The sequence below is a fragment of the Agelaius phoeniceus genome, chromosome Z, assembly GCF_051311805.1.
Source record: "Agelaius phoeniceus isolate bAgePho1 chromosome Z, bAgePho1.hap1, whole genome shotgun sequence".
Classification (NCBI taxonomy): Eukaryota; Metazoa; Chordata; class Aves; order Passeriformes; family Icteridae; genus Agelaius; species Agelaius phoeniceus.
In genome coordinates, this window is record NC_135303.1 from 56029700 (window position 1) to 56041552 (window position 11853).

The following is an 11853-nucleotide window of genomic DNA, read 5'->3' on the forward strand; positions in this document are numbered from 1 at the left end:
CATTCCTGTGCAGCAGAAGATACTGACCTTGCTCTGTAGGTTGTGTGCAGTTCGCTATAATCTACAATCACACACACAGAGTGTTGCAATCATGTGGTGAAACCAAGCTGACTTATGAATTTTGGGGCACAATTTCAGGACCGTTAGCACTGAAGTGCGACCACTAGAACAGAACTACCAGCACCCGTGTCTCGATCGACTCCTTGCGTGACTACACATAACGAGTGCCCCTCGCATCCCCCTCGCTTCTCCCCGCACAACGTATGGGACAAGATCTGGTTTAAAAAAAAAAAAAAAAAAAAAAAAAAGGGGTGCGGCGGGGATTCCCCACGGCGGGCGGATGTTTCAGAACGCCGGTGGGAGGGAGGGGTGGGGTCGCTTTGCTCACGGTCAGCCCCGGCGGTGGCGGGCCCGCCCCGGCCCGGCCCGCCCCGCCCCGCCGAGGCAAGTGGCGGTGCTGGCGGCCGCGGCCGCAGTCGCTCGGCCGCCACCATGACGGACCGCTCCGCTTTCGACACCAATGTCATCACCATGACCCGCTTCGTGATGGAGGAAGGCAGGCGGGCGAAGGGCACCGGGGAGTTCACGCAGCTCCTCAACTCGCTCTGCACGGCCATCAAAGCCATCTCCACCGCTGTCCGCAAAGCGGGCATTGCCAACCTGTGAGTCCCGGGATGCGCCCCGCGCCTTTCCGCATCCCCGCGGGTCCAGGGCATCCTGCTGCCTCCGGGGTGGTGGGTATCGGGATGAGGATGGGAATGGGTATTTCTTTCACCAGGAAAGTCTGTGAGTAGGGTTACATCAACCCATCCTCTCGCACAGAGTAGGAGGTAACTCCTTTAGTATCTTGGTTTCTTGATTTTTTCCAAGTGACACAGGTCCTATGACTTTTCAACAGTGTAAGGTGCCTAGTCTTTGAGAAATGTCTGCTGATATTAGAACTTAGTTAATACGTTCAGCAGGTGCAGGTGCCTGAAGCCATTAGACCAAGTATACTGAAAGACAAAGCATAGCAAAATAAGGCTGAATTATTGCTCATTGAATATTGCTTAATATCAAAGTATCATTTTATCCTTTGAGTTGTCAAATCAAATACAGAGTGGTTTTTTTTCCCATGGTGCATCATAGCAAATAGACTTTCTTTATGAAATTTTGGATATCTAAGGCTTTTAGAAAGTGCACTGGTTAGGAACGGTAGTGTCTGTAATCAGCCAGTCAGAAGGATGTTGTTCTGGAGATGCATCAGAAGGAATTTGGAACTCTTGAAATGTGAAATGCCTGAAACTACTTGTAGGTAACTAATCCTCATAAGTATTTTACTTACTAAGTAAATTAGTAAGTATCTTCATATGCCCCGTTGTGTGCTGGTCAAGGCTTTAGACATCAACTACTTCATTACTTAATGGAAAATGTTGTAAAGAGAAAATGAACTTGCCTCTACAAGCTATTCAGAGGAAAATATATTAAGAAAAAAGGCAAAAATCCTCCTTTTGTATGTTTGAGCTATTTTTCTGTTTTGACTTCAGACTGCATGTAACTGCAGTAATTTTTAATTGTGATGTTCTAGTCCTTTCATATGCCTCTTGTATCTATCAATAGAGACCAGGGTGTCCCAGCTCTAATCTGATTTGTAAGCTCAGGGCCCTATTCCTTTAGTGTCTTACATGTGTGTCTGTTGGCAGCTGCCCACAGGTTTGGTATCTGTGCCCATAGACTTGCCTTATGATCCCCTGCACAGTGGGTTCAACTCTCCATCAATGCTGGGGTAGCAGGCTTTGGACTCATAAGCCTCCTTGAACAGTACATCTCCTGCTGTGGAACTGCATTTTATAAGCAGTGTTGAGATTTTGCTTTGCTCTCAGGGAATGTGAGCAAGTAGGGATCACTGCAGTCCATTTCTTTGGAGCACCCTCAGACTCAACTATGTGCTTAGTGCTGCTCAGCATGGGAGGTGCAGAACAGCTGTGGAAGACATGCAGACCCTTCCCAGCTGCAGGTTCCACACCTGATACATCTCCTCCTCCCAGGATTCCCCAAAAGATGAGGTACCGAAGCTTTTCTGCTGCTGTGCCTCCACTCAAAAGCACAATGTTCCAAGTACTTCTTTTCTAAAAGCACTTTCACAGTGGCAGAAAAATATTCTCTACCTGTAGCAGAGGTAAAGAAAGACATAGAGTTATGCCAGGTCTTTGTCTCATGCATAACACTGAAGAAATGCATTGCTAAAGTAATGTGTTCAGTGTTACTACGTAAAACCTGAAATACCAGTGTTCAGCCTAATCAATGAACCGTAGCTGAAAGACCTAAGAGTCATCTGGAATGTGTGCTGAGCTGGCTATTGTTTTCCCCTTCAAAGAGCTAAATTTCCCCTTTCTCTGTTTTGCGTGCTTATGTAATCACCTATCATAAGGTCTCCTGATATTTCCGTATGCCAGATGGTTTGATTCTGATTAGCTTGCAGCATTTTATTTGCATTTCTTATTTGTATTTATCAGTTCTTTTCACAAGGAGACATTTACTACTTCAAATCAAAACTGAAAATATTACATCATTAATAGGTTGATTTGTCTGTGAACAGACTTTTTCTGCTGCAATTTCCACGTCATATTGCTCATCAGGAGTATATTGCATACAAAGGATATAGCATAACTAGTGTGGTCAGATTCACATGTATATTCATATTTTTAAAGTATATATATACATATGCTTTTAAAACATTGAATATTCAAATGAATTCCTAGCTTTTAGGGTATGCAGAGCCTAGAATTCAGGAATACTTAGGTCTTAAGTGCTCATTAAAAAACACAGTTGTAACTCAGCCTTCACAGCCTGGTCTGGCTGTGTTTTACTATAGTTTACAAACTACTGAAATGCAATTCCTTGTTTTGTATTTCTTAGCAACTTCTAGATATGCAAACACAGCTAATGATAACATATCTCAGCAAGAATTCACTGTCCAGTAAATATAAAACAGGTTTAGAGAGCTGCCGTGTCATTTGAAAATGCAGGACGTTTACAGGAAGTTTTACAGGTGTAACAAACAGAATCTTTTAGAAGATGCAGTGCTCCATTCTCATGAAATGCTCTCTCTTGCAATTGCTCTAGCTATGGAATTGCTGGGTCTACCAATGTGACTGGAGATCAAGTAAAAAAGCTGGATATTCTTTCCAATGACCTGGTGATTAACATGCTCAAGTCATCCTTCAGTACATGTGTTATCGTGTCCGAAGAAAACAAAGATGCTGTGATAGTGGAAACTGAAAAACAGGTTAGTAACTTTAAAAGTTCTCCCTGCTTGATTTCAGATCAGCCTGTACAGGTGTACTGCTCCACATCTAAAGAGGTAAAACTGAACTAAAAGTTTCAGAAAAAAGGTACTTTCCTAAACTGTCAAATGAAGGTGGAGGTGATGGGTGGAGAGAGTGTTAGTCAACATTGGTTCTTTCTGTCATTTCTGCTCTCCAGACTGATGTTTGTTGGTTTTATTTATTTTTTAGGTGTTGTTCCTCCCCACCTTCTTTTTCTTCCACCTTGTTCTTATTGTGGGGAAGGCATTTCATTCACCCCCATCTGTTCTCTAGAACTATGCTCTGAGTCAGTCAAGCCCTTTTGAAGTGAGACACTGATGAGCTGTTCTCTGCAGGTCAAATCTCGAGGTCTTTAATTGATGCAAATTCTCCTTGAAGCCTGTGAAAGACTCAACAACAATGAAAAAAAAAGCATTTTTTACATTTGTTATTCTTTATATTCACAAGCCTGCATGCGCTTGTTGTGGGATAGTTTCTATTTCCCAGCTAGTATTCTGATAATGTAAAAACCTGAGTAAAAATTTAGTCAAAACAATCAGCAAAAACATAATTTACAAAGTATAATGAAGCTTGCTTTGTTTAAGCAGTTCTTTCTCTCCCTGTTAAGAAATCTTCAAAATTTATTTTCTAGGCATTGGATTTCCTTAGATCTGAACAAACATTCTCAAAGATCACTGAGGGAGTCTAAGTATTAATGCTTTTCTAAACTAAATGTGAGCCAATACACTGTTTTTATCAATGCATACCAGGAATTCCTACTTGCAGAGTAGAGCATTGCTGAACTTAAGTTTAAGTTTCTGACATGCAGGATAAAATCCAATGAAAAGCAAACGAACACTGTTTTTACACAGTATTATTAAGACAACTATGAATAAAATGATGGGGGAACAAAATATTTAAAAGGTACAGTTAGTTCAGCTTTTCCTCTGTACTGTCAATTCCCTATATTAAAGAATCCTACTGGATTTCTTAATCCAGCAATAAGGTAGAGATTTCTTTTTGATCCCCCGAAACCCAGGGTAAGATCAGTCTGTCTAAAGTAGTAGCTGACCATTTCAGAGCACAGATAAAGGAAAATTTATAGTTTAGGCATGGCAGCTATTAAAGAGCTTTTTAGTACCTCTATAGGTAGAGGTAAAATATGGTTTTTAGCTCTACATGAAAAAGGATGATCTTCATTTTGTTTTTTCTCCTTACCATTCAGAAAGACATGTTGTAACCAAAGAGAAAGTGCAGCCTAGCCTAGATGGTGGATATTTGACTTCAATTACAGAGATGAAACTAAACCAATAAAAGTATTCCCCTTTTTTTCCTCACATTAAAAAGTGTATGAGAAAGCTTCACTTTTTCTGTGTTATCATCTGCGATGTCCTTTAAAGATTTCTCAGCTTCTCCTCTGGTTTGGCACAAATCACAGTTGTAATTAAGGGTTGAAATCTGGGCCAAAGAATTGCTGACGTTTGAATTTGGTTCCTTCATAATCGATAAAGTTGTTTTAGCTTATATTGCTGTGTAAGTCTCTGAGAAAATTTACCTACTGAAATGTTTTTATTTGGAGGAAGTGGATAAATACTGTCACTAATCTAGTCCTCTTTTTTGTGTTTTTTAGGGTAAATACATAGTCTGCATAGACCCTCTAGATGGTTCATCAAACATTGACTGTCTTGTTTCCATTGGGACCATCTTTGCAATTTATAGAAAGGTAAAATTCTTTCATGTAGGATAGGAAAAACTATTATTGTGCAGCTTTTGGTGAAATAAAATTGCATGGGAATGCAATAAAATCTAACTAAACTTGTTTGTGAAAGAGACTCAGGGCCAGCATTAAGTTAGATCTAGTATTTCACAGGCACATGGATTTGAATTTGAATGTCTCTTAGACGAAGAAGAACCTATGTGTACATGGAAGCCCAGCTAATATTTAATTAGCCATCTAATGAAATTACCTCTTGGAAAAGATCATGTCTTAAGTTTCATGAATATTTGTGTTGAGGCAAAATACCACGTGGTTGTCATCTACTTGGGGAATGTGCTTTCAGGTTTTCTTGTTCTCTGTGCTAATAGTTCTGTTGGCCTGAGGACAGGCTTCAAAAACAAACCACAGCTGAAACATGTCATATGCATTTGAAGTGTCTAATTCACTCTGAAAGGCAGAAACACTGTCTGAAGGAGGTTGAAATACCAGACTTACAGGTCACAACGTAAGGGAAAAAGCAAATCAGATAAAACACACCCAACTGTCCATTTTAATCGTCTTTTGCATGTTGTCATATATCCCAAAGTAGCTATTTTCAAATTCATTTTTGTGTGAAGCAAAAGAAAATTTAAAAAATCCCAAGTACTTTTGATCAACTTTGAACTCCGTGAGTCATTTTCTTTTCAACTGTGCCTCTGAGTTTTCCTCTGAGCTGTGTTCATCATCACCTACAAGGAGGTGCATAGCTCTTTATTATCTCCTTAATCCTTTCCTGCTTCCTGCATTCCTGCTAGGCTTAGTTAGAAGTTTAGAAGTGCACTTCTAGATCGATGTGTTTGTATCCTATGTATAATTTGAATTACTACATCCAGTAAGAATCTTAGTTGAAGATCATGGAAACATTTGTGCTACCACATGGCATGGATATGGAGCAGAAGACTGTCCCTATCCCAGAGTCCTGTCATGTACCAGCAGTAGAAATGAAATAAAATTGACCATACTCTTTCTTGTTCTAGGTGTCCCCTAATGAACCTTCTGGGAAAGATGCTTTGCAGCCTGGACGCAATCTTGTGGCAGCTGGTTATGCACTCTATGGGAGTGCCACCATGCTGGTACTGGCAACTTCTGCTGGAGGTGTCAACTGTTTCATGCTGGATCCGGTGAGAATATCTTCTCTTTCTTTGTTTCTGTATTAGGGATTGCCAGGTACTGTCTATAAGAACTGTCTGTCCCCAGGAAAATCAACCAAAGGAGCAGTTTTCAAGGTAGCATGAAGGAATGAAGTACAAATGTACTTGTACTTATAACCCACCAGCAATAAAGTCAAGAGACTTGCATTCCACCTGCCTGATGCAGAGGTGCCATGTGTGAAAGAACAACAGGAAGACAGCCGAGTCAGCAGAGCAAATACACAGCGTGTGCAATCATGTGATATTTAAAATAAGCAGTTTTCTGCAGTACAAAATACCCTTTAAGTCTTATTTGTCTTTTCCTTAATGCTAGGACCTTAGTAAACCAGAGGACCATAAATATTTAACCTTCTTTCTGTATTTTGAGATCCCACCATGATATGTAAAAGAGTAAGTGATGTGTATGAGTGATGTGACCTTCTAGCATGCATTTGCCATGAGTTTTAAAACAAAAGTCACATTGATCACAGCAGGGAGTAGTTTGCTTTAGAGGCCTGTTTCTTTGTGATCAGACAGGGTGCCACCTGCCAGTCTTAAATTTTTATGACCTGCAGTGATCAAGCTGCAGGAAATATAACTTTGTACTCTCTGTTTAGTAGCAGCTTAAATAGATGCATGTATTTTTGACTTTATTCAAGTAACGGATCTAACTTTGAGTTGAGATCTAACATAGAGCATGCATGTTACTTCGTTTACTGTTAGCACTAACTTGGAAATTTACTTTAGAGAAAACTAAACAGACCAGCCCTTGGTCACACGCTTCTGTTAGCCCAAGCAAAAAAGAACTGGAGTATCCACCGCAATTTGAAGATGTTTATGCATGGTTCAGCCAGCACTCTCAGTTTCGAAACTCCCAGGAGTTCTGAAACTACTTATATTGTTCTAAGTCTAGCAAAATAATGGAGAGATAAACAAATTTACAAGTAGCATTTTTTGGGCATAGAAAATAGAGAATGCTTGGAATGGTAGTATGAGGAAGCTTGTGTGATGACAGGATTCATGCTCTGTCTGTGTTTTATGTATAAACAAAATACCTTGCATGTAGACTGAAAGACTACTTTTTTTGTAGGTACTGAATTATTTAAAAAATTGACAGTGGTAGTAAGTTTTTATTGAATTGTGCATGTTACTGGATTTTGCCTTGGTTTGCAAATAAGTGAGCAATTAATGTTAACAAATATTTTTTCTTTCTTATTGTTAGGCAATTGGAGAATTTATTTTGGTGGAAAGAGATGTGAAAATCAAAAAGAAGGGAAATATCTACAGTCTCAATGAAGGCTATGCTAAATATTTTGATCCTGCCGTCACAGAGTATCTCAAAAAGAAGAAATTCCCTGAGGTGAAAGATCCTGTTTCATAGAAACTCTCTGATGATAAACACCATTAATGATTTCCAGCTCTATGATCAATCACTCATTCTCTCATGAACTGTTCAGAGCTTGTTTTCCTTTCCTATCTATTTAAAATATAACTTGATGTACGATTGCTAATGCGAGCAACCGTTGATATAACCAGATATTTCAGCATTCCCCAATACTGCACTGCACCGCTTTTGCATTTTTTTACTTTCTTCCTTTTTTTCTTTTTTTTAATCTTTTTTCAAATCTTTTTTTCCTGAATGAGGATCTGAGTAATGGTGCTGGAGGCAAAACTGGGCATTTGGTAATCAAGTAGAGAGGAAATCTTGTCTGGTGATGAAGAAATTTGATCAACACGTGTTGCATTGCTGCTTCCTCACTGCAACATATGAGTGGCTGGAGAGCAGCGTGGAGATGGCAGTGGGTCATTGCTCACTGGTAACACGAGCTGTGTCCTCGGAGTGCCTCTCTCTTGAAAATCTAGTGTAGTTTCGAGGCCTGCTTTGTGTTTGTGCTACTTCCTGGTGTCAGGAGGCCCAAAGCTCCAAGGAGTGCCCATGAAAGGTTCTCATGCCTTACACATTTCATCACTGAAGTTATTACACTGGCAATGACATGTGAACACCTACTCTTGTCAGGTGTTGGTGTCCCTTCCTGACTTCCTGATCTTGCTTTGAAAGAAGATTGATGTTTTCATCATTTATCTTTCCAGGCTTAAGTTGTTGTTTATGTGATATTAAAATGTAGTCCAGAGAGCAGAATAAGGAAGTATCGTCAGAAGTCAACTATTAACTTTTTCTTAACAAAAAATTGCAGGAGATGGCAAAAATGGTTGGAAGAAGTAGGAAACATCACTTCTTTTGCTCTTTGATTATTTTTCTGCTAGAAAAGACAAGGCCCCAATATAAATTCCTAGCACTTGAGTTTTTGCTACTGGAAATGCAGTGTTTTCCAAGTGTTAGAGGCAGCAGAGAGTTGGGATACATTTTCTGGTTTTGGTACTACTGCTCATCTATGCTGAAGTCTTCTGTCACTCCTTTTCCTTGGATTTTCCTAGTTAGGAAATGAAGAGGATACTGACATACTCTGCAAAACTACTTTGAGTATTATCAATGAAGCACAATATGGAGATGAAAGATGTTAGGACTGCTAAAGGGGCACGTGGGGGAGGTTGACCTGGTGTGCTGTCCAGTTACTTTTATTGGAATGTTTTTCTGTAGGATGGCAGTTCACCATATGGTGGGAGGTACGTAGGATCTATGGTGGCAGATGTGCATCGCACACTGGTGTATGGAGGAATCTTTCTGTATCCTGCTAACTCCAAAAGTCCCAAAGGAAAGGTAAGCCTGAATAAGCCCAGTTATAGAAAATATTGCATTATGTAGGCATTTCACTATCAAGATCAATATTTTGATTACAGAGCCTGTGGTCTGTAACTTGGTAGCTTGTATTTGTTGTGTGGGGGGATATGGCCATCCCTTGCACACTGTCACAAGGGACAGCAGCCTTTTGTCAGACACCTCTTCTAGGGCTGCTACTCACTGTTTCAACTGCAGTGACTTCTCTTTGTCTGCAAACATATCCAGCGGAACATACCAGGAATGGGCTGCTCAAACAGGCTCCCCTGCACCATATCAGCTAAAACTGGTGGTTCTGGTCCCAGTTGAGTAGAACATTACAAAGCAAAGAATCCACATTACCCTGAGATTTCTAGCACAAGGTAGTTTGTAAGAAGCCTAAATGTAGTTGACCCACTGGGAGGAGAGAAAACCATCTGCATCTTGTGTATGGTAACAGGACGTCACCTGGAGGAACTGTGCCTGGCTGCATCTGCCAGGACAATGGTCAGTCAGGGAAAATCACGCACTTACAGGCTGACAAGGGGACTGTTTATTCAGCAAAGACCTTTGATCTGTTTTGTAATCTCCGTAAAATATTGCCTCAGGTTGCAGATAAGACACAGTTATTCATTAGAGAAACCTAGTGGCAAGCTCAGAGCTCATGTTTTTATTTTCACACAGTTCTATGTGGGTCTGCCTCACTAACAGTTGTGTCTTAACATGCAAGCTTTATCTCTCTGTAGATAGCACAGTGCCAACATGGGCTGTGGAGAAAGCACTCAGATTGGGGAAAATCCAGCATTCACTGTGTTTTTGAAAGGAAAATCCACACAATTTCATTGTTGCATCGATGTTTATATGTAATAAAGAGTACTTAGAATATTGATTGTGTAAAATCATATGCCAAATATATTTGCATGTCATGTTTTTTGGCATTGCCTGGCCTGACTTCTGCAATTTTGACTTTTTGTCTTCTAGCTGAGACTGCTCTACGAATGCAATCCTATGGCTTTTGTTATTGAGAAGGCTGGGGGCATAGCTACAACTGGTCATCAAGCTGTACTAGATATAGTGCCTGAGGATATCCACCAAAGAGTGCCTGTTGTCTTGGGGTCTCCTGATGATGTGAAGGAGTACCTTGAGATAGTCAAGAAACATTCAGCTAAGTAAACAAAGCTTGCTGAATTCACTGTGCACAGGGGATAAAATGTCTTACAGCTGAACCAAAGAATACGCTGCAGTACTGTGAGATTGAGCTGTCTGACTTCTGTACCAAAAGAGCAAATGAGCCTTATTTTCATAAGATTTTTTTAAAGTGAAATCTTGTGCAACTGCATTGTGCAATGAAAGGCATTAAAAGATTGCATAAAAGGAAGCATTAAAAATTAAAGCAATGGAAAAATATGTTTTCTTTTTCATTTATCATTTGTGATTACAGAAGAGCCAGGTGTGCTGCAAGGAAATACTGTGGTGCATTCAATATCTAGGGGAAAGAATCTCACCTTTCTCAGACAAGTTACATTCTATCAGAATACAGCTAACTCTGTCCTCTTTTAAAAGTCCTGGGAAGAAGACTCAGCAGCCTCTTACAGTGAGTCACCTTTCCTAGACCAGTGTCTACACTGCGGCAGTTACTCACTGAACTTCAGTCTGGGGTTACCCTGATGGAGAGTTAATGTCTGTGAAACACGGGCAGTAGTGTATGTTAATTCTGACACATGATGTTAGACTCTATCAGATCCAGTTACACAAGGATGGAAAATGACATGTTAGTGTGGAGGGGTTGTAATGGGATAAAGAGTATGTGTAGACAGCTCGTACATACACAGATTCTTCTGTGATGACTATCTGACTATCTTTGCTAAAAATTAACCTCCTTACTTGATGAAAACATGAACTTTTGTATTGCTAGCAACCTCCACCAGATGTTCTTTGTGTTATTTTGGGAGGTGCAAAGATCCCCCCTAAAGCATACTGACATTTAATATGCTCATTCAGAGTATGCTGCTGGTGAGAGCATGCTAGTGCTTGGGAGCTAGATGGGCTGTCCAGCTGTGTGGATACAATTTTGGAATCAATTAAAATCAGCAAATCTTTGATATTTCTCGCCGCCCACTTGCCTTCACCAAACTCAAAGTAAGGATCACGTGGGTGTTTCTGTGGGTACACTGCCACCAAACATTGTCTCAGTTCGTGGTCTGGGAGGTCCTGTCTAGGGCTGCCATGAGCTATAAACCTGCCTGTATCAGTGCAGATAGCCTGACTGAGCGTGGTTCTTCTTGTAAAACAAGAGAGAGGTATGGGAAGCTGAAATCCAGGGTGCAAGGGCATACTCTCTGAGGGCTCAGACAGACAAAAACCTGAGGACCCTCGTTCTGAGAGGTCATGCTGGGGCATTTAGAGTCATACGGGCAAACGTTAGACAGTTGTACATATGAATCTGTTCTCCAAACTGACGGGGCAGGATGTTTCTGTCAAGGACTGAATGGCCTAGTTTCTACTGAAAATGCCAATTCTGATGAGGCTTTGCTAGTGGAGACAACTTTCAGGGACCTGAGCCCTTAAAAGACTGTGAGAGTGCTGGCAGTAGTCAGTTTGGACTACAGTGCCTCGGTGGTCTGTTGTCATGACTCAGCAGACAGAAACCACAACAGTGATTTTTGCCTGCTTACCATAATTCCTGTCTGTATTCTGCCCTCAATCTTTACAGGAATCCTGGACTGCATATATCTATTTTTAATACACCCTTCTGACAGCATGTAAAGGTTAAAGGAGGAAAGTTAATACTGACCGTGTTTGCTAGGTCAGTACTCAGTGGTTTGGTTTTGCCTGCGGGCTGACATTTCATACTTAGCATTTTACCCATTGTGAGATGGGTTTATCTTCTAATCAGTAATATGTAAGCCCATATTTGAACAACATCTCTGGCTAGCCACCAGTGGGGAGAACTACTTAGCAATC

General features: G+C 40.7%; 1 protein-coding gene across 1 annotated transcript; it reads left to right on the plus strand.

Annotated features, from left to right (window-relative positions):
* The first annotated feature begins 434 nt into the window (after positions 1–434).
* Positions 435–10815, plus strand: LOC129132881 (fructose-1,6-bisphosphatase 1). The gene is made up of 7 exons (XM_054652376.2): positions 435–662; positions 3106–3268; positions 4918–5010; positions 6021–6164; positions 7396–7533; positions 8773–8892; positions 9871–10815. Exons 1-7 carry the CDS (start codon positions 493–495, stop codon positions 10060–10062), a joined length of 1020 nt encoding a protein of 339 aa, XP_054508351.1. The 5' UTR covers positions 435–492; the 3' UTR covers positions 10063–10815.
* Positions 10816–11853: the final 1038 nt, after the last annotated feature.

Bases quoted from the DNA above. Each gene is read 5' to 3' on its own strand.
- LOC129132881 (XM_054652376.2), top strand. From the start codon at position 493: ATGACGGACCGCTCCGCTTTCGACACCAATGTCATCACCATGACCCGC. The intron at 6,165-7,395 runs GTGAGAATATCT...TCTTATTGTTAG, and splicing joins ACTGTTTCATGCTGGATCCG to GCAATTGGAGAATTTATTTT. The intron at 7,534-8,772 runs GTGAAAGATCCT...GTTTTTCTGTAG, and splicing joins AAAAGAAGAAATTCCCTGAG to GATGGCAGTTCACCATATGG.